General features: G+C 66.0%; 1 protein-coding gene across 1 annotated transcript; it reads right to left on the bottom strand.

The window, feature by feature from the left end:
• Positions 1-269: 269 nt before the first annotated feature.
• On the bottom strand, positions 270-27,049 carry AKT1 (AKT serine/threonine kinase 1). Its single transcript, XM_087447831.1, has 14 exons — positions 26,884-27,049; positions 24,035-24,166; positions 10,595-10,723; positions 7,494-7,605; positions 7,050-7,197; positions 6,501-6,632; positions 6,366-6,431; positions 4,813-4,881; positions 4,447-4,572; positions 4,224-4,352; positions 3,780-3,994; positions 3,503-3,590; positions 1,574-1,676; positions 270-1,261 (listed from the first exon to the last, which is right to left on the bottom strand). Exons 2-14 carry the CDS (start codon positions 24,078-24,080, stop codon positions 1,182-1,184), a joined length of 1,443 nt encoding a protein of 480 aa, XP_087303957.1. The 5' UTR covers positions 24,081-24,166; positions 26,884-27,049; the 3' UTR covers positions 270-1,181.

The following is a 27,049-nucleotide window of genomic DNA, read 5'->3' as shown; positions in this document are numbered from 1 at the left end:
GCAGGTCCTTCCTGGTTGGACAGGGCTGGTGGGTAGATGGCCATGTTCTGGGAGGCCTCCCTGGGGGCATGGGGCTGGGGTGAAGCCAGGTGGGGACAGGGACAGCCAGGGCATCTCCCCCTCCAGCAAGCCTTGCCAAGCTGAGAGAGGGACATCTCTCCTCAGAGGCTGACCCTGGGCACAGGCCGGGCAGGAAGGACGGGTGCTCCCCATGAGCAGGCCAGCCCGCACGTTCCTTCACCCGCCACCCAGCAAAACAAGCCACAAAGTTGAAAAGCAATTTTTATTGAAGAATTTGGAGGGAGAGTCTCATATTATAATAGTAAAAATACTAAAGTTGAATGTAAAAAACGCCATGGTGCAGGGCAGCATCTGGACGGGGCGCGGAGGGCACAGTGATGGCCCCTCCGGGGGCACGGGGGGTCCAGGGAGCTGGGAGAGTGAAGCGTCTATAAGGACAAGTGCTACCAGGGGCAGCCATCGCAGTGAGCCGTCCCGCAGGGAAAGAGGGGCTTTCTTCTCACTAAGATGAGAAACCCCAGAATGCACGTGAACAGCGTAATACACAGCAACAGATTTCAGCCTTGTTCCCGTCTCCTGGGGCGAACCTGGCCCAGCCTGGGCCCAGGCCCCATCTCAGGGCCACTCCTCCTCGGGCCTTAGCGCCAGGGGCTGCCATGGGCCCCACCCCGAGGGAGAGGACGCCAGGCCGGCATGCCACAACCAGGTTGCTTCTAGCGTCCCCAGGTGGGGCCGAAACTAGTGGCAGCCAGAACAGCCGGCGAGAGGGCCTGAGGGGCCATGGGCAGGGCACGTGGAGCCCTGATTGCACATGGCTGCGGAAGTCCTCACTGTTTTCCTACGTGGATCTAATTGTTCTGAAGGCCGAGGCCACGTCTGGAGAACCAGATGAAATAAATTAAGAAACACCGCAGGACAGTTTTTCTCCCGACCCGGCTGGCCGGGAGGACGCCGCCTCCAAGGCAGGCAGCCCTGCCCGCAGCACGAGACGTTTCCCATCCGTGCACAGAGGAGCGCGTGGTTCCTCCCAAATGCATCCAGAAATAAAAAACATTAAATAGAGATCATCTGTGCGAGGCGTCCTCGCGATCCGTGGAAGCCGTGTCCGGAGCGCATGGCTGCCCAGGCGGTGTCCGCCAGCGTGGCCCGGCTGGCCCTCCTCAGGCCGTGCCGCTGGCCGAGTAGGAGAACTGGGGGAAGTGGGGCCTCCGCTCGCTGTCCACGCCCTCCATGGTGTCATCTGCAGGCGGGTGGGGGTGGGAGGCGGCTCAGACCCCAGGTCCAGGAGCAGGGCTGCCACACATCCGGGGAAACCAAGGCAGGCCCCTGCAGGCCAGCCTCCCAGACTCTACTCGGTGACCCCCGACCCTCACAATGCCGGGGCAGAGGGATAGTGGCCCTCCCGCCCAGATCACCACCCTGCCAAGGGAACCTTCCCAACCAAATGCTGGGCACTACAGGCCTCCCCACAGAGGGCAGCCCGCATCCTGTGGTCTGGAGAGGAGGGAAGAAATGGGCTGGGGAGTGAGTCGTCTGGGGGCCCACCCCTCACCTTGGTCGGGGGGCGTGATGGTGATCATCTGGGCCGTGAACTCCTCATCAAAATACCTGGTGTCTGTCTCTGAAGTGACCTGGGGCTTGAAGGGTGGGCTGAGCTGCGGGAGGGGTGGGGGCCGGTTACAGGGCTTGCTCTGCACTGCTCAGCACACCCTGGCCTGGCCGCTGCCTTGGGGAGCTGAACCCCCCACTTGAGAAGTGCCTCACGTCTCCTGGACTGTCTCCAGGCGGTACTGATGCCTGACAAAGGGGCAAGCCGTCACCCACCCACAGACAGAGCTCTGGGAAGGGGACACGCAGGGGAGGGGGCAGTGGCCTGGGGTCTGAGCTCTGCTCACAGCGACCCCTGCAGGTGACAGGAGATAGCGCAGCCCAACTTTGCAGGACCTCTCATGCCCCCAGACAGAAGGGGACCAGTCCATTTTTCTATTTGTTTTTTTTTTTACCTTTCTTACTTTTTTTCTGGTTTTCTGACAAACTGGGAAGGGGATGAAGAGGAACACCATGGAACAAGGTGTACAGGGTGGGCTCCCAGCCCTACCCCCCAGACACCATTCACACCCCTTCCTGAGCCACTCAGCCTAGCTGCCGGGGACTGCTCTGGGGCCCAGGATGCCCCACTTCCATAATTCATGATGGAGCGACAGTCACATCCCCACAGTCCCTTGACCCACCTGGGCCAAGGGTGGCATTCCCACACAGTGGGCCTACGAGGCAGCCGTGCCTCCCAGAGGCCCGGGTAGCAGAGGCCAAGGCCAGCCAAGCAGAGGGCAGGGCTCGAGGGGCCTGCCACCACCCTGGGAGGGGACCCAGGGAGCAGCCAGCCGTGTCCAGTGCCAAGGCCAGCCCCAGCCAGGAGCCCTGGGTACAAGGGTAACTGTTCTGCCCAAGCTCTGCCTTCACGTGCCTCCCAAGCCCACACGGGGCTCCTGGGCCAGCCCTGCCCAACTCCTCCCCAGGAAATGAGGAAGGGTTGAGGTCAGACAACCTGAGGAACTGGGAAAGCAGGGGGTAGTGCCCCCACTCCACGGCCACCCTTCAGCACGCAGCATCGGGGAAGGGAACCCAGGGGTCCAAACCTGACAGGGCCGGACGTGCAAGGAGTGCACATGCACACAGCTCCCCCGGGGGAATGAGGGAGGACCCTGGACGGCACCAAGGAGGAAACCGGGCAGTGCAGACCCTCTGAGCCCGGGCAGGGGCATGGGTGGGTGTGAGCGGACATGTGTGCAGGTGTGTGAGCAGGTGCATGAGAGTGGGCGTGTATGCAGGTGTGTGAGCAGGTGCACTTGAGCAGTTGGGTGTGAGCGGGCATGTGTGCAGGTGTGTGAGTGGGTGGGTGTGAGTGGGCATGTGTGCAGGTGTGTGAGCAGGTGCACGTGAGCACGTCGGGGTGAGTGGGCATGTGTGCCAGTGGGTGAGCGGGTGGGTGTGAGCGGGCGTGTGTGCAGGTATGTGAGCAGGTACACGTGAGTGGGTGTGTGTACAGGTGTGTGAGCAGGTGGGTGTGAGCGGGCGTGTGTGCAGGTGTGTGAGCAGGTGCATGTGAGCGGATGTGTGTGCAGGTGTGTGAGCAGGTGCATGTGAGCGGGCGTATGTGAAGGTGTGTGAGCAGGTGCACATGAGCGCTTGGGTGTGAGCGGGTGTGTGTGCAGGTGTGTGTGGGTGGGTGTGAGTGGACATGTGTGCAAGTGTGTGAGCAGGTGCACGTGAGCGGGTCGGGGTGAGTGGGCATGTGTGCCAGTGGGTGAGCGGGTGGGTGTGAGCGGGCGTGTGTGCAGGTGTGTGAGCAGGTGAACAGGAGTGGGCATGTGTGCAGGTGTGTGAGCAGGTGCACATGAGCGGGCGCGTGTGCAGGTGGGTGAGCAGGTGCACATGAGCAGGTGCACATGAGCAGGTGGGTGCACGCCAGGCCCCCACGTACCTTCTTCTCGTACACGTCCTGCCACACGATGCTGGCGAAGAAGCGGTGCTGCATGATCTCCTTGGCGTCCTCGGAGCCCCCGCCAAGCCTGGGGAGGACACGGAGGCCCAGTGACAGCACCACCAGCTGCGCGGCCCAGGGCCCACACTCGTCCGCCAGGCCCCTCCTCCCATGGGGTGAGTGGACGAGTGGTCTCAGGGTGGGGGAGACAGTGCAGTGGGGACAGCGCAGCCTCTCTGGGACACTGGAGGACAGGGCGCTGGGGTGGAGGGCTCACCTTTGCTTGGGGTCCTTCTTGAGCAGCCCCGAGAGCAGAGATTTGGCCTCTGGGCTGAGCGTGCGTGGGAAGCGTATCTCCTCCATGAGAATGAGCTCGAAGAGCTTCTCGTGGTCCTGGTTGTAGAAGGGCAGGCGGCCGCACACCATCTCGTACATGACCACGCCCAGCCCCCACCAGTCCACCGCCCGGCCATAGTCATTGTCCTCCAGCACCTGGGGGATGCGGGGGCACGGGGTCAGGGAATGCCCGGGGGCATGAGGGACACGGGGGGACTCGGGACACGCAGTGTCATCAGGGGACATGAGGGACACGGGAACGTGGAGGACAGAGGGACACGGGGGGACATGGACTCAGGGGACACAGGATCACAGGGAACGTGGGGGGCATATGGGGGACACAGAGGACAGGAGACTCGGTGGCACACGGCAGGCAGGCACGCACCTCGGGGGCCAGGTACTCGGGCGTCCCGCAGAAGGTCTTCATGGTGGCGCCGTCCTTGATGCCCTCCTTGCACAGCCCGAAGTCGGTGATCTTGATGTGCCCATCCTTGTCCAGCATGAGGTTCTCCAGCTGTCGGGGAGGCGGCCTCCAGGTCAGCACCCGCCCTCCCCGCGCCCTGCGGTCCCCAGCCCCACCCCCACTCCTGGCCGCGCCGCAGGCCCACCTTGAGGTCACGGTAGACCACGTTCTTCTCCGAGTGCAAGTAGTCCAGGGCCGACACGATCTCGGCGCCATAGAAGCGGGCCCGGTCCTCGGGGAACACCCGCTCCCGGGACAGGTGGAAGAAGAGCTGTGGGACAGCGAGCCTGAGCAGCACCCAGGCCGGGGCACCCTCCCCCCCGGCGACCTCAGCCAGGGTCCCAGGGTGAAGGAGTGTGGACAGGCTGAGACCCTAACTCAGTAAGGGGAGCTGGGAGCCTCGTGGTGGGGGGCGGGGACAGGTCACCCACGAGCGGGCATCACACAGCTGGGGCAGCACTGTCCCACACCAGGGAGGGGACAGCCCACCCGGGCCACGCAGCCGCCCTACCTCGCCCCCGTTGGCATACTCCATGACGAAGCAGAGGCGGTCGTGGGTCTGGAAGGAGTACTTGAGGGCCTGCAAGGAAGCAGAGCTGGAATCACAGCCTTGAGCTGGGCCAGGACGCCACCTGCTGGCACGCTGCCGCACAGGCCGCGCTTGAAGGACGAGCACCATGCGGTCTGGGTTAAGTCTCCAGCCGGTTCCAGTGCCATGCAGAGGCTCCCCTGCTGGGCAGGCCTCGGGGCGCGAGCTCCCAGCCCCGAGGCCACTGACCTGGGAAGTGGGGTAGCAGCTAGGAGCAGCCCCGGCAAGGGGAGGATGTGTCCTCCAGGGCAAGGCGGCCCAGGGCCTTCCCATCGCAAACCACAGGCGGCCTTGTTTGATGAGGAGGACCTCCTGAGGACCAACCTCCCCCTCAGATGCTGACTCTGGACCTAATCAGGGGGCTGAGCCCCCTTCACAGAAATACGAGACGAGAGACAAGCTACAGACCTCAGGCAGCAGGGACAAGCCGCACCGTGGGACCACTGCCCTCACACTCCAGCCCCCACACCCCATCCCACGGACACCTGACACGAGGGCAGACCCAGGGGGACACCACCACCAGGACGGACATGGTGGGCTGGGCAGGATGGACCCAGGAATTTCTGTCCAATTCAACAGTGGTGTCTGTCGAGGACACACTGAAGGGTGGAGGGCAGTGACATAAAGCCTGGGCTTTTCCTCAAAATCCCTCATCAGACGGAGGGAAAGAAGGGCGAGATGCAGCAAATGAGGCACAACCACGACAATGAATGAGTCGGGTGAAAAAATACAACGCCCACTTTTTAACAGTGTCTAACGTTTCTCATGGAAAATGTTTTAAGGAACAAAAACGCCAGAGAAGTAGGACGGCTTCTCCGCTTTGACCCTGCTTTGGATCAGGTGGTCCCCTGGGGCGAGGACACCGTGCTGAGCAGAGGAGACAGGGCCTGGGGTGGTCTTGGCGAGAGCCCATGGGGTGTGGCCCAGCAGGATCGCCAAGTCCTGACCCCAGAGGGGCAGGGCCCGTCCACCCGCCTGCTGGCCAGCTCGCCCCACCTTCCGGGAGTCGAGCCGCCTGAGCCTGGCAAACTAATTTCTAGCGAATCCCGTGTTGCTCCCAAAGGCTAAGGATTGTCCATACACTCCTCCTGGGCCGATTCCCCCCGAGGACAGGGACACCCCTGGTGTGAGTCTCAAAGGGAAGCAGCCAGAGGGCCATGTGCAGAAGGGTGGCATGGGCAGTTGGGGGGTATCCCAGGGCCTCACGCAGAATGGAGGGAAGACCCAGGCCACCTGTCCCGCACTGCGCAGCAGGGGCAGCCAGCGCAGCCCACCAGCCCCGCATCAGGCACCTCCACCCCAACCCTCCTGGGAGGCCCGCCCACAGCTGGCCCGAGTCCTGGAGCACATGGAGAACAGGACATCCGTCCTGCAGAGACAGGCTGCTGCGAGTGAGGGCCAGGCACAGAGGGGCCGAGTCCTGCCCTGAGGCCCAGGCAGCACCGCCCCACCCGAGACAGCCAGAGGCCACTCACCGTCAGGAAGGGGTGCCGGGAGTTCTGGAGGACGCGGTTCTCTGTGAGCGTGTGGGCCACCTCGTCCTGGAAGACAGGCCCGTGAGCCGCCCGCCCCAGCCCCGGCCAGCCCCCCGCCCCGGCCCGGTGCCCCACCTTGGCCACGATGACCTCCTTCTTGAGGATCTTCATGGCGTAGTAGCGGCCCGTGGCCTTCTCCTTCACCAGGATCACCTTCCCAAAGGTGCCTTTGCCCAGCAGTTTCAGGTACTCAAACTCATTCATGGTCTGCGGGGACAGCGGGCAGGCGCCCAGGGTCAGGGCTGTCACCCCGCTGCCGGATGGCAGTGCAGGTGACGGGGCCAGGGCCACCACAGCCGGGGTTGGGGCTGGGCACAGGCGGGTCCCCTTCCTCACTACAGGCCTGGGGGTCCGTGGGGAGTCCAGGGCTGTGGGAGAACACCGGGCTGTGTGCCCCAACTCAAAGTGCTGGGGCTTGGGGGACAGTGGGAATGACAGCGCCTGGGCCTTCTGGAGCCTCACTTTCCACACAGGGCTCTGAGGGTCAGACTGTGCTGTCCAGAGGGAGCTCAGGAGGGAGCCGAGCCAGGGGGAAAGGGACCCGGAGCACAGAGGTTCCCCTGGGGCCGGCCCGCTGGGAACCCGTGTCCACCAGACCCCCCAGAGGTGAGGGACAGGCCTCACCACGCGGTGTTTGGGCTTGGCCAGGGACACCTCCATCTCCTCAGCCCCAGAGTTGTCGCTGGGCGAGCCCGACCGGAAGTCCATCATCTCCTCTTCCTGCCTCTTGAGCCCATCGGCCACTGTCTGGATGGCGGTCGTCCACTCCTCCCTGCAGGGCAGTCAGGTAAGGCCCCCAGCCCCGCCCAGGCCCAGGGTCCCCCACTCCACAGCCCCAGCTCAGAGACCCCAGAGAGAGAGGCCCGAGGAGACCACCCACCCCAGGACCTGGGCCGGCCACACACGCTCATGGTCCTAGACACTGGGGACCCTAAGACCCGGCCCCCCAGCAGGGTTGCATCCCCTCCCCGCTGGGGGCCTGGACCAGTGCTTTCCAGAGCGGACTCTGAGGAGGAGCACTGGGGAGGAGGACACCACGAGCAGAGGGTCCACACGTCCATCTCGTACCGCTCCTCGGGTGTCTCCACATGGAAGGTGCGCTCGATGACCGTGGTCCACTGCAGGCAGCGGATGATGAAGGTGTTGGGCCTGGGCCGCTCCGTCTTCATCAGCTGGCATTCTGTGAGCGGGGCCAGCACGTGGGTGTCCTGTCTGCACACACGTCCCCCACTCGGCCCACCTGCCCCCACACCAGCACCCCACCCTCTGGGTCCTAGGAAGTCCTGTCCCGTCCCATCTCCAAGCCTGTTTCCCTCCTTATAAAATGGGGCTGGAACCCTGTTCCAGCTCAGACACTGTGCTCTGGAGCTGCGAGGCACCCCCACGGGGGTGTCTGAGGCTGGGTCAGGTCAACCCCCTGCCATCATCTCCTTCCGCGGTCCTTCCTTCAGTGTCTGAGACCCCATTGCGTGCCAGGCCACAGCCCTCGACTGGCCAGAGGGTGAGGAGTATGGGGGCCCCGGGGTGGGGGGGGCAGCAGGGTGGGCCTCGTGGGAAAGCAGCTCACCCCACCGGAGCAGCAACGTCCTGCCATTTTCCCAACCACACGATGACTGCCAGCCCCACCCGCCCTCTCCGCACAGGGCCAATGCCAGGGTGCTGGCTGCTGGTGACACCCTGCAGAGAGGCCGGCTGTCCTGGCAGGCAGCTGCAGGACATGACCCACCAGGAGGCTGCTCGGGCTGTACGCACCGCCTCTGAAGCCCACCCCCACCAGCATCCCAGGGGCTGGGGAGTCCAGACACGTACAGGACTATAAACAGGCTGGAAGGCCTGGGAGTGTGCACACCCCTGGAGCACACACAACTGGAGCACTCGCGCACCTGGAACACGCGTGCACCCGGAGCACTCGCACACTCGGAGCAGGCGCACACCCGGAGCACTCGCGCACCTGGAACACACACGCGCACCTGGAGCACACAAACACACCTGGAGCACACAAACACACCTGGAGCACACGCACACCTGGAGCACACGTACACATGCAGCTGAGGGACTGTGGGGATGCACCAGGCCGAGAGAGAGGCGTAAGTGAGTGTGGGGACTGCTGGGGACTGCTGGGGGCTGCTAGGCCAGACTCTGGCCCAGCCTGTGTGAGGTGGGTGGGCCAGTGCAAGGGCTTCCAACATTCCAGTGTCTGGGCCCTGGCAACTGTGAGGGGCCCCGGCCGGGCTCAGCCGAGTGCAAGGGAGCGGTCTGCCAGGCCTGGAGGCCAGGAGGGGGCTTGGGGCTGGCCTCATAGGAAAGGTCACCGTGTCAACACGGGGGCGGGGGGAGGGGGGAGGGGGTGGTGTATGAAAAACCCTCGTGGCCGGCTTTCTCAGTCTCTGTACACCCACCTCCCACTCACTCATCGGAGGCCACCAGGTGCTCCAGGACCAGGTGCGCCCGTCCCAGGGCCTGGGTTCCCCACCCTGGGATCCATCCGCAAGGAAAAGTTCCTGGATGCAGAGGCCCTGGCACAGCCGCCTCCCTGACTGGCATGGCTCTGCTCCTTGTCCTGAGCTCCAGCTGGCCAAGGCCTGGTTCAAGGCCCCAGAGCCCCCACTGCTCAGGCAGCCCCTCTGGCTGGTGTGCCTCCAGAGGCCCCCTGCACTCGGCCTGGGGAACAATCCTGAGGGGCCTTGCCCTCCAGAAAGGCAGCACCCACCCTGGCCGAGCCTCCTTCCCAAGCCCTGAAGCCTCTGATCCCGGCCGAGGAGGCGCTAGGGGAAGCCCAGACACTGCAGTGAGATCTCCCGCTGGGCCACGAGGCTGTGAGGAGGGGAGTGTCTGCCTCCTTGCCCCCCCCCCTCCACAGAGCCCCTGCTCTACTCGCTGCTTTGCGCAGGCTTGAGGAGTCGGGGCTGGGGGGAGGGTCCAGGGCTCACAGGATCCCTCCACCTCAAGAGCCTCACAGGACAGGGGCTCTGCTCCTCCCCAACAGCAGCCCTGGGGTGGGGTACACTGGCAGTGCCCCTCGCCCTCCAGCGCAGGGCCACTGGGGGGTAGGCGGGTAGCCAAGATGCCAGAACCCCCCACCATACATCTGCAGGCACAAAGCCTACGAGTCCTTCCCTGTCAGCCTGGGAACAGGCCACCTGTGCCACCACCTCCTGAGACCCTGGACCATAAGCTGGGGTCTGGCGAGGTGGGGGCTGGAGGACCCCAGGCTCCCAGGCCACCTGGCGAGGAGGGGAGAGCCGGCTGGAGGGTGGGGGTGTCTGAAGAAGCCTGGGGTGAAGCCCGGGACCCCCCACGGTGGGCACTGCACTCTGCACCCCAGATGGCAGCCTGAGACAGACCTGGGTGTCTGCCAGTCAATAAGGCCATCACTCAGCCACCCGCCGGGGCAGAGCTGGGCTCCAGGGCAGCTGCACCGAGAACGGGCACCGGGCTGGAAGGCCCGCCTGCCCAGCATCCCACCTACCGGCCCATCTCCACGCCTGGGTCTCCCCAGCCCCGTGGGTAGGTCACACCTGTGGTCCCCCTCACAGGTACGAAATGAGGCCACAAGAGCACATGGGTTAAAAAACTGCCCGTCTGTCCAGCTTTGTGAGATGACCTGGGCCAGCCGTGCCACACTCGCCCCTCCAGCAGGGGCAGCCCACCCCCGACCCCAGCTGAGAGTGGAAGCAAATGCACCACCACAGGGGTCTGAGAACCTTTGCCAGGACAGCCACAGGCTCTTCCTGGGGGTGACAGAGGCTCCTGGGAGCTGGGTGCCCCTCAAGCACTCTCTTCCTGACCCCCTGCCCAGGAGAGAGGCCTGACGGATTCCATCGGGCCCCCATTGGAGGAGGGGCCCCGGTTGGCTGGCTGCCCCAGGCTGGGCTCTGTCCCCACTCGGCCAGGCCATCCAGCCTCCAGAGCAGGAACGCCCAGGAACAGGTCCAGGGTTGCCAGCCTTGGGATTCAGCATGGAGACCCCACCAGCTGGAGCCGGCCACCAGCCAGTCCCCCAGGTGACTCGGCGCCTGGCGGGCGGCCGGCCTTGGACACGAGGGGCCCTCAGCATGGGGGCTGCCGGGCACAGAGGGCTCCCGAGCCCCACCTGCCTGCCCAGCCCAGGCCAGCTCCCGCCCTCCCCCCCGCCCCGTTCCCAGCCGGGGTGCCACAGGCACACTTACGCGCCACCGAGAAGTTGTTGAGCGGGGACTCGCGCTGCTCCACGTCCTGCGGCCGCTCCTTGTAGCCGATGAAGGTGCCGTCGTTCTTGAGGAGGAAGTACCGGGGCCGCCAGGTTTTGATGTACTCCCCTGAGGACACGCAGGCCGTGAGTGGCTGTGGCCACTTGACCCCACTCCCAGCCCCCCACAGGCCCCATCCCAGGGGCAAATCGGCGGCTGATTGTACCCAAATTCGCGGCACCGACCCCGAACCCCCCAGGCGGCAGGCAATGGATAGGAAGGCAGGGCTTACAGTGTGGGAGCGCCCACCTCTGATGAAGGGCCCACCCCTGCCTGTGTTGGAAAAGGGGCCAGGTGAGCCCCGGACATGGGGGAGGGGCATGACTGACAGGAGGCTGGCCCTATCCAGAGGGCCTTCCTGGAGGAGGTGGTGCCAAGCCAGCGGGTCCCCAGCAGGCACCAGCAACAGCTCAGGCACCAGCTGCAGTCACCCTCCGGGGCTGCAGGGCCAAGACCTCTCCCCACCCAACCTTGGTCCGGCCAGTGGGTGGCCACAACAGTTACTGTGGTGACAATGGCAGTGGGCTGCCTACCACAGCTGGCCCCTGGCTGAGGACAGAGCACAGCATCCAGCGGTGAAGGGACAACACCGCACTCAGCCTGAGACTCAGGGGCTCGCCCAGCAGCTGCAGGCCCATCTGCAGCCCACCCCCAGGCTGGGCCTCAAGACAGGGCCCCCTGCTGCCTGTGTGACAACACTCGCTGTCCAGGGGCCCAGACACCGTCATAAATCCAGACCCGGGAGTGGGCGGTGCGGTCCTCGGGCTCGGACCTGCCGCCTTGGCCCCCGCAAGTCACCCAGGTACACGGGAAAGTCCCCGCAGTTGTGGGACACAAGCCGTGTGCCAGCTCACGCTCAGGAGCCCAAGCAGATGTCCTCTGCCATATCCGAAGCCACCATCATTTTTCATACTGTCACCCAGAAAAAATGTGCCGTTTACATTTTGCAGAGCAAGGAGTTTGAACAACAACAGAGAACTTACTAATTAGGCAACTGCTCCATCCGAGGGGCCACTGGGCAGCGGGCGGGTAGGGGCTGGGGTCTGAGCTCTGGGCCCAGGTTTTCCCTGCCAGGCTGAGCCCTGGACACGGGCACCGGCAGGGGCATGGGGGACCACCCGCCACTCAGTCGGCTCCTCCTCCCCCAGACCCCTTCCAGCCAAGAGCCCCTGGGTGTGGCCTCCGAGGCCCAGCCCTCACTCTGCATGACCCACAGCCGCTGGGGGGATGCTGGGGAAATAGGGCTCCAGCCACTCCCAGCGCCCGTCCCCAGGGAGCCCACCGCAGGCCATTTCCCCGGCTCCAGGTGGGGGTCACCACTAGCCCAGACACTGCCAGTACAGGGAGGATTCGAGCAGCTGCCAGTAAGCTGCCCCCCACCCCACAGCGTTTAGCAGGGTCTACGTTCAGTTCTGCTGAGCCCTCCGAGCCCCTGGGGACGGTCAGCTGAGAAGGCCGTGATCCAGCCACCCTCCGACACTGGCTCCTGCACCTGGCTGGGACGCCCCATGCCCACGCCCACGCCATCCCACTCAGCCTCCCAGGCACCCCTTCCCCACCGGTGCAGCGGGTGGGCGCGAGCAGAGCAGGCTCCGGGGGCTGTGTGCGCCCCAGCACCCGCGCCGTCCTGGGCCGCCCGCCGCTTGCTCCCACCCGCCTGCGCGCCAGTCTGGAGCTGTCGGCCCCTGATGGAGTGCCTCCCATCCCGCCAGCTGCCGCTCCCCAGGATGCTAACTGAGCGGGGAGAGTGATGAGCGCCTCACCCGAGCAGCCCCGAAAATCCATCTTGATGCACCAACTGCCGCCGGCCCCCACCGTGCCAGTGCCACCCCCCAGTGCCGCACCCCGCGCGTGGAGTCGGCACGTGTGCGTCCACACGGAGAGTCCACACGCAGGCCCCGTGCTCGGCGGGACCTGCACACAAGACTGGGCCTCAGTTTCCCCACTGGGGGTGAGCCTGTCAGTCCACTGGGGTCCAGGAGCCCCTGGAACAGGGGTGCCAGAGCTAAGCACTGAGGACCCATGCGGCCACGTGACCCTGCACCTGCCATCTACCAGCTTTCACCCCACAAGCCCAATCCCAGGGCTGGGAAGATTCTAGAACCCAGAACTGGGGGGAGCAGCCCAAGGGAGCAGCCCTTGCTGAGAAGAGACTGAGGAGCAGGTGCCCAACCCCACTGAGCACGTAGGGAGGGGCCCAAGGGGTGGGCTGTGAGCCTGCTGGGCCCTCCGCCAGCCCCCAGACCCAGGCGAGTGAAGGGGGACCAGGTCTGGCCCCGCTCTGCCCCCACCCCACACGGCTGGGCCCAGGAGCTGGGTGACGCACAGGTGGGAGCAAGGACCAGGGAAGGTAGTCCCGCTCAGCCGCCCAGCACACAGACCCCTCGAGGAGGAGCAGAACCCTGGGGGGACCTGGGGAGGCCGGGGCCAAGGCTCTGAGACACACAGACCCCTTTCTTCAGCATCTCGGACACTCTCGCCTGCAGAGGTCCAGCCAGGCAGTCACCCGGGGGCCTGGGCCGTGGCCTGCATATGAATGAGTTCAGCCCAGACGGGATGCTGGGTGGGCAGCTGGCCCAGACGGATGGGAGCCCAAGGCCCCGCTCACTCCCAGGGCTGGAGGTGACATAGGAGGGGGTGAGTGGAGGAGGCCACCCCTGGGCCCGGCCCCCGCCGTTCTCTCGGCCACAGGATGCCTATGGGCGGCACCTGCCCCGGGGGCCTGGGGCAGTGGGGGCAGACACACACACAGCCAGAGCTGGTGGTGGGAGGAGCCGGCCTTCACTCTGGGCACAGATATGGGCGATGACAAATAGGGAACCCAGGTCTGCCCCTCGGGACACTGCTCCATAAATGGGGGTCCCCACTGCTCCCTCGGGCCTGATGCCTGCCCACAACCAGGGTCCTCTCCCGGCAGTGGCCACTCCGGTGGGCAGCGGGACCTGGCCTGCACCCAGTTCCAGGCCCTGGTCCTCCGTCCCTGCCACTCACACCCAGTGCTCAGCCCGAGATCCCAGAAGGATCCCCACCCACTCCATCCCGCCCCCTGCAAACACTTCAGACCAGGGCCCTGGAGCCCGAGAGGGGCCTCAGCACAGCCCCGGGACCGGGCCGTGGGGTCCCACATCACAGTCAGCTCGGTTCCTCTCACACAGGTCAGCAGCCCAGCCAGGAGGACCCCACGCCTGCTGCCAGGAGACGGGAGCCAGAGCCGAGCTGGGGTCAGGCACTGGCAGGCACTGGGGGTCGGGTGCTCACCCCACCCAGAGGGGCTGTCCCAAGCAGGCAGGCAAGACGGGTGGCAGCTCCAGGTTCTCTCAGAAGCCCAGCCTGCCTCTGGGCGTTGCGGCACCACACCCACCCCTCTGAGTCTGCATCCTGCCAAGTCACCAGGGAGGGGGACCCGTGGCCCACAAAACCTTAACCCCCAGGCTAGCCCACCCGCAGCGAGGGCTATAGGCCTGAGGAAGCAGTTGCCTGGGGTGGGGTGGGGTGGGGTGGGGGCGCACAGGCTTAGACGGGCTGGACCGGGGCTCCCTGACCTCCTCCTGCCCCCCAGGGCCCCTCAGCTCCCAGCCCGGGCCCCTTCAGCGTCCTTGTGTGTTCTCTACCCTTCCACCATCCCTGCTCATCCCAGGAGCCAGCTCGTCCCCAGGAAGGTGCTGGAGGACCCCCGAGGAAGGGGGATTCCTTGCCAGCAGCCCTGGCCTCCTACAGCCCAAATCACCCCAACAGGGCCACCAGGCCAGGGCTTGGGGACAAGATGGGCACAGGCTGAGCGCCTGCCCTCTCCACCCCTCCCAGCCGTGTGTCCAGGCCGACTTGGGGGCCGGGACCAGGTGCTGTGGGCAGGCTCCCTGGGCTCGCCATGGCCCGGGCCTGACATGTGAGTCCTCCCATCTCCCCGGCGTCTCGGCCCCTCTGAGCTTTGCACGCGGCCGCCAGGCCACCACGTCCCGGCACTCAGGCCACGGCGCCCTGAGCTCCCAGCGTGTTCTCCTCAAGTCCTCGGTTCTGGGGGAAACTGCTGGATAAACACTTTGCCGCAGCAGTGGTGGCGGTGGCAGGCGGCGGCTGGCAGGGTGCCAGGCGGCACCGAGCTGTTTCTCCACAGCAAAGCGAGCCCCAGCAGGCCCGGGGAGCGTACGCCAGCTGACAGCGGAGACCGCGCAGTCCCCCACCGCCGACACATCCATCGCACCGACAGCTGCAGGGCGCCCATCTACCTTCTCCGGCACAGTGAGCAAATGGCCCGCTGACGCCGCCATCCATCGTCGCCTGCCAGGCAGGGGGTGGGCAGCGGGCACGGGTCACCTCCAGGGGCCCAGCCTGCCAGGTCTCTGCCCATGCCCAGGCCGGGGTCCCACGTCCCACCAGCCACTGACGGTGAGAGCCCTGGAGCCCCGTGAGGCAGCGATGGGGCAGGCAGGAGGAGGGGGGCCACACCCCGCTCAGGCAGAGCCTGGGGCCTGTCAGCGTGACCCTCACAGACCCTCTCCTTGAGACTGAGCATCCCACGGGCAGTACTCATGGGTCCTCATGGGGCAGGGCACGAACGGCCAGTGTGGACGAGAGAGGAGAGGAGCGGTGTCCACGCCCAGCCCAGCAGAGGGCTGACAGGTGGAGGAGGACATATCTCCCCGACATGGCCCCCAAGCTGGCTGGGCCCTTCCCCAGCCCATGATCCCGCCCTTCCCTCCCAGAAGGCCCGCCTGGCAGGCAGGGATCATTATCCCCACTACCTCCCCGGGGAAACTGAGGCCCAACTGAGGGCACTCTCAAAGTCACAGAGAGACAGATGGTGACCAGAGACCCAGGTCCCGATGCCCCGACTGTGCCCGCTCCTTGACCCAAACCAAGAACTCTTCACAGGTCTTTGGTTCTGCCATCAAGCAGGCAGGGCCCCCAGGCCACAGCACAGTACACACACACTCAGGAGGAATGGGGGCGTGCAGGGTGGGAGGGAGGATCACAGTCAGAGGGCACTGCCGTGCCCCCTTCCACCACCGTCGAAGGACAGCACTAGGCGCGGGGGACCGCCGTGCCCCATCCCAGCGGCCCAGGACAGCGCCTGGCTTGGGAAATCTCACCAACCACCACCTCCAATGCCCCTCCAGCTGCAGCCTGATCGCCTTGGCCTGGACGTATCACCCAACTGGCCATCTTCCCCGAAAACCCCGCCTCCTTCTCAGGCACCACAGGTCACGTCCCCACAGGCCAGAAAAGGGGGCCACCCTTGACCCCACCCCACCACACACCCAATCCATCGCCCAGCCTGCCGAAGCTGAGTGCCACGTCACGCCCCGAGGATCTGCCCACTTGGCTCAGTCCCCACGGCCTCTGCTCTGGTGAGCAGGCCCCCTGCTTCACTTCTAGTCTCCCTGCCCCCAGCAGCCCAACCACCCCCACCCATGTCACTGCTTATTCAGGGACCCTCCTCAGAAAAGGCCACAGCCCCACTGCCCAGGCGCCCCCGCATGGGGCCCCCACTACCTCTCTCTGCGCTGGGCCCAAGGGCTTCATCCAGCCACCCAGGCCTGCGTGGCTGCCCTCCCCAACAGCCCATTCCCACAGACTCTCTCTCAGTCGAGCCTCACCTGCCCTCACGTGCCCTCCTCACCTGACGTGCGCCCGGCCTCACCATGGCAGGATTCGGGGAGCTGTGTTTGAAAGACCTGGGCTATGTCTGGTATTCAGGAGCAGCCACAGCCACACCTCTGCCTGAAGGGGTGTCCGGGAGCCAACACTTTCCCAGGGGGCGGGGGTGGAGCGGGCAGCCCTGAGCCCATCAGTCCACCCTGGCCCCTTGGGTCACAGGCCCAGGAGAGGGGGCTCCTGACACCCCCGGCCCTGGCCCAGGCCCCCCAGCGGCCCCTGCCCGAGGCCACACGACACTCGAGGTCTGGGTTTCCAGAACATTTCCCCAGGACACAGCTCTGACTCTGTGCCAAGAGCCCAGGACGGACCCAACCAAACCAAGAAAGGTGTGAAGGCAGGACGGAGGAGGCGAGGAGAGGGGCCAGACGGAGGGAGGGGACAGGCAGCACCAGCCCCAGGGCGGGCAGAGGGGACAGCTGGCGAGCCCTCCTGCAGACACGGCCACGGAAAGGGCAGCAGGAGCGCCGCAGCAGGCTCCTTCCAGGGCTCCGGCTGCCAGCGAGCAGCCCTCGGGGCCAGGACGGTGACACCATGTGCAAGTCCCCAGGGGCACCAGCCCACGGCCCCTCCCTGCAAACACTCAGGAGGCAGAAGCAAGGACCCTGGCGTCTAAGGGACCCCAGCCTCTCCAGAGCCAGGGCCTCCCTGCTGGGGTGGGGAGTTCCAGCACTGACCGCGGATGAGGGCCTCAATCCCCGACACCCCCAGGAAAAGGCCTCCCGGCAAGGAGGGACCCGAGTCCTCCATGCCAGGCCAGGACGCACCCTCCAGAGGAAGAGCCTTCCGCTTCGCCGTGGCCTTCTTTTTTTTTTAATTTTATTTATTTATTTTTTCCCCCAAAGCCCCAGTAGATAGTTGTATGTCACAGTTGCACATCCTTCTAGTTGCTGTATGTGGGACGCGGCCTCAGCATGGCCGGACAAGTGGTGCGTTGGTGCGCGCCCGGGATCCGAACCCGGGCCGCCAGCAGCGGAGCGCGCGCACTTAACCGCTAAGCCACGGGGCCGGCCCCGCCGTGGCCTTCTTACTTATTTTTGCCCCAACTGGGAGCCACACCCGCGGTGGGAGAGTCCTGAGGGCAGCGAGGCCTGGCTCCCAGGGCGCACTCTCTCTCAGCCCCTCTCCTCCGGTGACATGGTGGCGGGCCACACCCTCCCAGCTCCCAGGCCACACCCACTCGGCCTCACCCCCCACGCCCCCACCCAGCTCATCACAGCCCGCTAAACTCCGGCTGCCATGTGCCCTACACGGGGGCGCCAGCCCCACGCCAGGCGCCAGCCCCACGCCAGCCGGAGGGCTCCCCCTCAAGGCCTGCCCTGTGTGGGTCTCCTGCACCCAGGCTCCCACCCGAGGCATCCTCCAGTGCCCTGGAAATCCCCACTCTTGACAGGGCAACCAGCTGAAGCCTCTGGGCAGGCAGGACCACCTGGGAGATTACTGGGGGCTGCAGGGGCTGCGGTCCTGGGCCCACCTGGTGATCTATGACCCCAAACCCAGCACCTAGGGGATCCTACCCCAAAGCCCCAGGGTTGGCAGAAGGAGCACCAAAGAACACCACCACCCCCCATCAATTCCAACATTTCCGAGACACAGGTCAATTATTCCTCAAGGTTACAGAGATGCACCTGAAGGCAGGATGACAGGACGCCAGGCGGGGGGGCGGGGGCAGCTCCAGGAGCTGGCCTGGGGCTCACCCTGACGGGGCCATCCCAGCCTGGAGCCCCAAGGGCCAGGTCTGGGCTGGGGGGCCTTCTGGTGGGGCCGCCGGGCAGGGGCCAGGCATGGCGAGGGGGCAGGAGCAGCAGGCGGCTGTCCACCGTGGTGTGGCCCTGGGGAGCGGGGACAGAGTGATAGAGTGAGTGACAGCCTCCGGCTCCACTTAAGGGAGGGCCCGAGGGGAAGGCGCTGGCCCTGAGCCTCCCCGGGTGTGCCTGGGCAGAGGGGACGCCAGCCGGCCACGGCCGAGCCAGCTCCCTCCCCTCGCCTTCTGTGGCACTTCTAGGAACACAGCCCGCGAGAACCAGCAGTGGGTCTGGGTGCCGGGCTCGGGACTGCGCCACCACATTCCGGCCTCCTCTCATTCCAGGCCTCAGTTTCCCCTCTGTACGATGCACACTGTGCTGCCCCGGTCCCTCCCCTCCTCATGACCCCCCACCGAGTCCAGCCCCCACCCCATGTGGCAGCCCTGGGGCTGGCTATACAGACAGCACGGGCTATAGGAAGGAGGCAGGAGCTCCGCCCGCTCGGGCCCACCAGGCGCAGGCCCAGGGACCCAGGGACGGGCGGGGACCCAGGGCCGGGCGGGCAGTGACCCCACACCCCCAGCACAAGGCCACCCAAGCTTCCTCTTTTGTTGTTTGTTTTGAAGGGAGAACTCAACACTCACAAAACAGGAAACAGCCCCCAAACCAGCCGCGGCCTGTCCCAGCCACAGCCACGCGCCACGCCTCACGCCACGGCCCGCGGGCCCAGGAGCACGCCTCCAGGGCAGGCGCCCTCGGCCTCGGCCTCGCACCGTCCCTCAGAGCAGGGGCCCAGCACCTGCGCCCGCCCTCAGGCCTGGCCCACACTGACCTGCCCCAGGGGCGGTTCTGGACCCTCGCGGACGTGCGGCGTTATAGGAGCTGCTTCAGTGGACTGAGGGAACTGCTGGGACCAAAGCCACAGCCATCGCGGCGCAACCTGGCCAAGAGCCGGGGCCATCCCTCACCCGACAGCCAGGGAAACCAAGGCGCAGAGGCCCGGGGCAGCCCTGCTCTCCAGCCTGGGCACAGCGTGAGGGAAGCAGGCTCCGTCCCTTGGTGGCCTCCTGAGCCCCTGCCCCCGGCGGCACTAGCAGTGTCCACGTGCACACAAACCATTAACCTACAGGGCCTCCGGGGCAGTCTGCGCTCAACAGGCCCCCACAGGCCTTGTCCCCCTGCTGTCTGCTCGGCAAAGCTGCCACCTCCTCCAAAGAGGAGCCAAGCTGCACCCCCCGCAGCCCCTGTCCCCTGTGGGAGCCCCAGGACTGAGGGTGGGGCAGACATCGGTGTCAGCAAGGTGTACTGCTATCTCCCCATCTCAGAGCCACATCAGGGGCACAGGTGACACCCACGGTCACGGCGGGAAGCAGGACCTGCCACGACTGAGGGAGGGGTGGTGGGAGAAGCCACACTCCCCCGAGCCCACTCCCCACCAGGATGCCTGGGACCAACCCAGAGTGGTGGCAAGGGCCTCCCCCTCCGAGATGGGAATTGGGGGAGGGTCTGGGCCAGGAATGGGCTCGGGGTAGGGGCAGAGCAAGGCCAGAGATGCACCAGGGACTGGACCTGCTGAGCCCTGTGAACACAGGGCCCCTGGCCAGGCACCCGCACCCAAGGGTGAAGTTAACTGAGGCACGGCCACACTCCTACACACACACGCCGGCACCATGCAGGTGACCACTGCCAGGCAGGGTCCCGAGGACAGAGGAACCCCACACCCAGAGGCTGGCTCTCCTCGACCCCACCCCTCAACCCCGGCTGCCAGACCGTGGGCTAGTGAAGAGAGCCAGGCCTGCTCCTCTGCTGGGTCTCTCCCAGCCAGCAACCAGCCTGCATGAGCCCAGGGGGTGCCCTGAGGCCGGCACCCCACTCCCTACCCAGGCCCAGCCCGTTCTCCCGAGCCCACACCCCCTTCCTTCATCCTGTGGCCAGCATCTTGCTGCCCTCCTCCCCTCTCCTGGCCCAACTGGCCCAGCTGGCCTGTCGGGGGGTTGGTCACACCCAGGAGGAGGACCACAAGCCTGGCTGGGTAGACAGTGCCCGCAGCACAAGATCTAAGAGCAGGACCCCACGGGGGGCTCTGCTAGACCAGCTCTCTGCGGGCAGGGCTGCAGGCTGGGCAGTGCACGAGCCAGCGGCATCAGGGCGAGTGGGGGTCACCCCAAAACAGCTGTGCAGACTCAGGCCACAGCCTTAGCACAGAGCACGCAGTCTGAAGACAAAGTGGGAGGCTGCAGGCCCAGCTCAGTCAGACCTGCTTCCTGGAGTGGGGCTGGTTTTTCAAACTGTCAACCTTCAAAAAATCAGCAGAGTGCGCATCACAGACCAAATCTCTGAAAATGCAAATTTCTGAGCCACACTGGGCCCACCGGCCCCAGCACCGATGGCTGGGGCTGAGCTGCAGCTGCTTGGGGTGTCTGCCTGTCACTCAGGAAGTCTGTCCATCTCTGGGGACACCCACTCATGCTCGGGACGTCTGCCCGTCACGCAGGACATGTGCCCACCATCCCTACAGCCCCACGCGGCCTGACTGCCTCCTCACCCTTTCTGGGTCTTCAGTAGCTTGATCTCGCTCTCCTAGGGACACGGGGACACCGAGGCCCAGAGGGCTCGCCTGGGTCCCACAGCAGGTCAGTGCAGGGCTGGAACACGAGCTCCAGCGTTGGCCACCCAGGCGAGGCTCCCTTCTGCCCCCGAGGCTGCTCCGGCCCAGAGCACACAGCGTAAGGTCACCAGGGAAGCAGCCCAAGGTCACTCCCCAGAGATGGGCGCCCCCCTCCCCAAGAAGCGGGAGAAGGAGCCTAGGCCGGGGTCTGACCCGCACTGACCCAGGCCTCCGCCCTCAGCTGTCATCTAGACGCCCACACAGCCCCTGAAGGCGTCGCCACCCCTCAGGTGCCAGGCCCCGGGCTGGACGGGGGCAGACGCAGCGAAGTGGACACTGGACAGGCGCAGGCCCTGGGTCCACAGCCGCTCCCTAACCTTCTAACACAGGAAGGAGCAGGAGAGGCACCAGACGGGGGCCTCCGGGGTCTGCGTGGGGCTGGGCCCTGGAGGACAGTCACAGTTCCCCCCACTCCCACGCAGAATCTGACCCTCAGCCAGGGGAGGCGCCAGGCCACCACGGCCCTGCTGGCCCTACCCGGGATGGGAGGGGGGTGGAGCCTCACACCAGCATTTGGAGGGGAGCCCTCTGCCCACTCCCAGGCCCTCCCAGCCCAGCAGTCCCCCACTCCACCCAGAGCTGCCCCCACAGGGGGCCTCATCCCCGTCCTCCAAGCTTTCCCCATAGGGGGTGGGCGGAGGGTCAGCCGGCAGCAGGAGCTTCACCAGGCTGGAGGAGGAAGACGCGCCACAGGGCGAGTCAGGGAGGCTTCTCGGAGCGGGTGGCAGGGAGGCGGGACCTCTCTCACCAGCTGGGTGAGACGAGGAACTCTGGTGAGGGGCCTGCATGGCCAGGCGGCCCGCACGAGCACGGGAAGGGTTTTCAAACCGTCCCCTCCTGTCTGCTGAGTGGGGCTCAGACCTGCACGTCGACCTGCCGTGGACAGACGCAAGGCCGGGATGCAACCCCCACCCCAAAAAGAACATCTCAGGAAATGGCACTGTTCCTGCCTCCGGCCCCAAATCAGGGGTCGTCCTTGATTCCCCCATCATCTAATCCACACCACCCATTTCCCACCCCCCGCCACCTGACCTCTGCCCTCTCGCCTGGTCACCTCAAAGTCTAGCTCACAGGAAGGGCCCAAACGTTTGTGGGGAAGAACAGACTAGTAACAGGACAGACGGGCGGGCAGATGAGAGGACAGCAGAGAACATAGTGGCAGGAGAGTTAGGGGGTAGGCAGCCGGCCAGGGGCAGCGGGAGGAGTCTGCAACATACAGGGGTCCCCGGGGGTCAGCAGGAAGGAGGAGTGGGGGTGATGAGGGCAGGGAGCGCAGGTGGGACTCGGGGCCCAGCCCAGAACGGGACACCCACCCTCACAAGTCATGTCCCCTCCCAGGCTATGAGGGGCCAGTGCCACCTCACAACACACTGCCTGGGTGGCACATGGGCTGGGGAGTAAGAGCAGGCGCACGGGGACATGGGACCCTCTCTCCTGGCCTGAGGCTGCTGAGGCTGGGGCACCCAGACTTAGGGCCCCCACAAACCACACTCTCTACTCCTCCACTAGGCCTTTCTCTGCCACCACTCCCATTGTACAGATAGGGAAACTGAGGCCCGAGGAGCTCAACGGACTCGCTCTTGGAGAGGGACACAGTGACAGGGGAGCAGAATCAGGTTCAAACTCAGCTCTCTGGATGTCCCACTGGGCCTGACACCCCATTCCCCCAGACTCTTCAGAAGGCACGCACCCTGAGTGGCAACGTGAAACTCGCCCAGGCACCGGAGGGGCACTCCTGCCCGAGCCTGGCTGGCCACTGGATGCCCCGGTAAATGGGGCAGGGGCCCTGGCAGCCCTGAGGCCCAGGCATCTCCTGGGCCAGCTCTTAATCTAAGAGTCAGTCAACAAACATTTGCCAAGAGGTACAGGTCCTAAGTAGGAGACTATTTTTGTGCTGCCACCAGGCACAGAGGAGAGGAACAGGGGCCAGGGCAGGGGGGTAGGGTCCCTGACACCAAAGAGGGTGATGAGGGGAGGCAGAGAGAGAGGACCTGCTGGAGGGGCTCCAGGCACAAGAAGCAGGACTCCTGGGGAACAAGCAGGGTGAGCATGGGGGAGACGACCAAGAAGCCAGGGGGGTGAGGTGGCTTTGGGGGAAGCCAGGTGGAGGGTCTCCCACAGACCACAGGCCCCTGCAGCCTCCTCACCTCCTTCTCAAGGCCCAGTGCACTGTCCTCCCTACAGCTGCCAAAGTGAGCTCTGAAAACCCTCAGCTGACCACATCCTGGATCCCCTGCTTCGAGCCCTCTGCAACCCCCCTGGTTGCATCTCCACTTCTTTGCCTCCCAATCCAGCTCCTGCGGCTTCCCAGCCTGCTCCGCTGAGGAGCTCCTATACATCCCACAAAACCCAACTCATGACACCCACTTTTGCCACACCTCCTTGTCCGCTCCATCTCTGTCTGTGGGATCCTGGGGGGGGGAGGGGGACAACCTCACGCCATCTGCTGGAGGGCATGCGTGAGGAGTGGCTGGGAGCTAGCCAGCTGGGATCACCAGAGCTTTGGGAAGGAACAGGTCTAGAGGAAGAGGAAGTCTGGAGGCAAGGGGGTGGCTGGCCAATCCCCGCCCCAGGGAAGGAGGGAGGGACTCGCCCGCTGGAGGCACCTGGATGTGAGGCTCGTCCATCCCCCACTGCCCTCCCTGAGCGACTGAGGGCGGTGGGGCTGGAGGCCATGGGCAAGCAGGAAGGTGAGGGGCCTGGGGCGCAGCGCCCGTCCTGCCAGTGCCTCGCAGAGCCCCTCCCTGGGTGCAGGGCACGTGAGTGAGGAGAAGCGAGGCTGGGCGGCTCCGCCAGCTCTGCAGCTCAGCACAAACATGCCCCAGGCCTGGGCCCCCGGTGGTGAGGAGCCCCCCTTCCCTGCAGCCCAGGCCCAAAGCCGGCACTGGGCCAGGCCGAGCAGCCCTGCCCTGCCCTCAGGAGCCCTCGGGCAGTGCCCCGGGCGCCAGCGAGCCAGGCCTTGGACCGGCCCCAGTGTCCTCGCTGCCTTCCAGGAAAGCGGGGTGGGAGGCAGCAGCAGCTCTCCACACCCGCAGGGCCCCAGCCAGGCAGCCACACCGGCGGCCCACACCACACCCGCTGCACACCAGGCCTCGGGCCCCACATCCCCCGCCCAGGGGGTCCCGAGAGGCCGTACCCTCCACGCCGAGGGGTCATCGGGCCCTGGATACCCAGCGGGGCCGGTCCAGGAGCCCCGGGGAGGCCCCTCCAGCCCAGCAGGCTTGGGCACGGGCCCTGGCAGCCACCACCTGAGGGCGGCATGCTGGCCGGCTCCGGGCCCCCCACCCCAGGCCCAGCCCCGCGGCCACTCACCTCGTTTGTGCAGCCAGCCCTCCTTCACGATGGCCACGTCGTTCATGGTGCCCGGGCTCCGGCTGGCCAGGCGGCCCAGGTCTCACTCCCGCTCCTCTCTCAGCAGGGTCTCCCCGAGCCCAGCCGGTGCCTCTGGAAGAAGCAAAGGAAGCGTGTGAGGCTGTGTCCGGCTGGGGGCCGCTCCTCTGGCCCTGCAGGCAGCCCAGGAGGCCCATCGTACCCGGGGTCTCAGCCCGGGTCTCCCTTCCCCCTTGGCCTGCCCACCTCTTAGCCTTCAGAGCACAGCCGTCCCATCGCCTTCTTCCCGCCATGGCACTTGACATGAAGTTCCCGTTACTCAAACTGCTCCCTGAGCCAGGGCCTCTCCTCGACCTGGGCATCAAGGCCCCTGCCATCACCCCTCCTGGACACCCAGGCCCTCAGAGCTCACTGGCCCCCCCACCTCCCCCATTCCCACCTCCCCTGGCCTTTATACACTCCCATCCCCAAGAGGCCCTCCCAGCAGATCCCAGCCTCCCTAACCTGCCAGCACAGCAGCGGCCACCTCCTCCAGGCAGCCCCTCTGACTGCTTCGGCCCACGCCCCTCAGCATCCCCAAGTCCCTGGAAAGGGTGCCCCTGTTTTCCCTGTCTGTGGTACTCCCACCCACGGGCTGGGGTTCCCGGGGCAGGGCCCTGGCTCCTCCTCCCTGCCCCAGACTGGGAAAGGAGAGAAATTCAAACACAAAGAAGGCAGGGCCAGGAGTGCAGGCAGCTGGCGCAGATGAGAGCCAGAGCCCTCCAGGGGGACACGAAACCCCTCCCCCAAGAAACCCCAGGCCCCTCCTAAACCACAGCGCCCCTGCCGGTCTGAATCTGGTTCATTCATCGGCCAACACGTACCGGGCATCTCTGGTTTTGCCAGACTCAGGGCTGGGCGCGGGGGACAAAGAGAGGCTCAGACGGGTCCTGTCTGTAAGGAGCACCCAGTCCAGGGTGGTTACAGACCCATAATTACAGCATTCACGAGGCCAAAAATGGCGGGTGGCACTGCAGCAGCACAGAGGTACTGGCACCCGCCCTGCAGTGGCCCACCAGCCAGCCCTCACCTGAGCAGACACTTTGGCCATTGATCCTGCACAGCCCTCCCCATTGCTCCCCTGCTGTACGAACTCCTAGGCATCCCTCAAAACCCAGTTCCCACATCACCCATTCTGGGCATCCTGGGAAAAAGCCTTCTTCCCATGAGCAGTCCTCTGCTACCCCTCCAGACGGGCACTCCTAAGGGCAGGCCCAGAGAGACTCCTCTCTGGGACATCCAGGCCAGGCAGAGACCCCTGAGGACCTCTAGAATGGATCCCAACCTGGGTCTTCCTACAGCCGCCTAGACACCCTCCTGAAGCCCTCCTTACTGGCCTCCTGAGGCAGGGGCTGGGCACCCAGAGGGCCGCTTTGCACTCTTAGGCTGACTTTAGAAGGGCAGAAGACCCCACTGCCTTGCGTCTGGTGCCAGGACAGGGAAGACACACTCGCCCAAAGAAGAAAGTGGCTGACATGCTCAGCACGCCCAGGGGCAGCGACGGGCAGCAAGTGAGCCCCGAAGATACCGCAGAGGAGAGGGCTCTGAGCCCCGGGGACAGGGGGCTCTGGTGACACTTGAGTGGGCGTGGCCTGGGGGCAGGGGGCTGGACTCAAAGACCTCTGGACATCCCCCCACCCCCACCCCGGCCTGAGCAGGGCCTGCTGCTGACAGAGTCAGACAGCTGTTGAGAGCCCCATGTGTAAAAATATATCTGTGCACACACATAGGGTGGTGTACGTCTGCACAGAAATGTACACACCAGCCCAGTGCCTGGGCCACCTCTGGGCACACGGCCGGCGGGAGGGAGGGGACCTCTGTTTCCCGCTACTTCTGTACTGTGAGTGCCTTTACCATCAACATGTACGACTGCTATTATTATTTAAGCCACAACTTGTGAAAAAAACAATCTGTGCTGTGAAAGGGTCCCCCCCCCAAAACACTGACTTGTGAACTGTATGGTCAGCTCGGGGGCAGGGAATCAAGCCCCCATCAAAACAACCCGCCCTTCACTTGGATGAAGGGCTCAAGAACAGCAAGGAGGGGCCTGGAGCAAGGCGGGGCAGCAGGAGGGAATGTAGGGGGCCCTTTGGCCACAGAGCACAGCCCACGCCCCCCACTCTGTCCACCATGGCAGTAATTGGGAACAGTCCCGCCCGCCGGCAAACCTGCCCTGGACCCCCCACTCCGGGGGGCAGGCCCCGCCGCCCTCCGGGCCCCAGCTCCGGGATGGCTAGGCAGCACCTCCACGGCCCTCCCAGGTCAGGAAGCAGTTTGCGGGCCCAGGAGGGTGAGCAGTCCTTTGTGGGCTGGCCTGGGCACCTCGCCACCATGTACAACTTTCTGGCCATGGGAAAATGAGGTCTCCTTCCCAGGGCCCACCCATAAACTTGAAGGAGGGCTGGGGCGAGCCTTTTCCTAAGGCCCCTGGGCGCCTACTGGGCGCCGCGGCCGCGCTGGCCAGGCGCCCGGGGAGCCCCGGGCAGCAGGGGCGCCCCAGCTCGCGGCCCCCGGCGCCGGGCCGCGCCCCTCCGCCCCAGCCCAGGCCTCGCCCGGCGGAGCCGCTTCCCCAAGGTCATGAGGGAGCCGGGGCCGGCGGCCCGCACCCCCGGCGCCGGCCCGGCCCGCGCCCTCCCCGCCCAGGCCGCGCTCGGCCACTTCCTGCTCCCGCTCCTCATTCCGGCTGCGCGCGGCCCGCGCCCCGGCCCCGCCGGCCGGGAACAAAGCGGCCGGGCGCGGGGAGGAAATCCGGGCCCCGGCGGCGGCGGCGGCGGCGGCGGGCGGGGACTCACCGGGCGCCGCGTCCGGGCGCGAGCGCGGGCCTAGCCGGGCCGCGGCCTCCGGCGCCCGCCGCTCCGCATCCCCGCGGGCCGGGCGGGCGGGGCCGGGCTGGAGGCGGCGGCGGCGGGCTGCTCGGCGGGCCTCGCGCGCCTCGGGGCCGGTGCTGCGCGCGGCCGC

This window comes from Ceratotherium simum, chromosome 24 (assembly GCF_057802395.1).
Source record: "Ceratotherium simum simum isolate JZ-2026a chromosome 24, ASM5780239v1, whole genome shotgun sequence".
NCBI classification, from domain to species: Eukaryota; Metazoa; Chordata; class Mammalia; order Perissodactyla; family Rhinocerotidae; genus Ceratotherium; species Ceratotherium simum.
The sequence above is the reverse complement of the archived record's forward strand: the minus strand, read 5'-3'. Positions and strand labels throughout refer to the sequence as shown.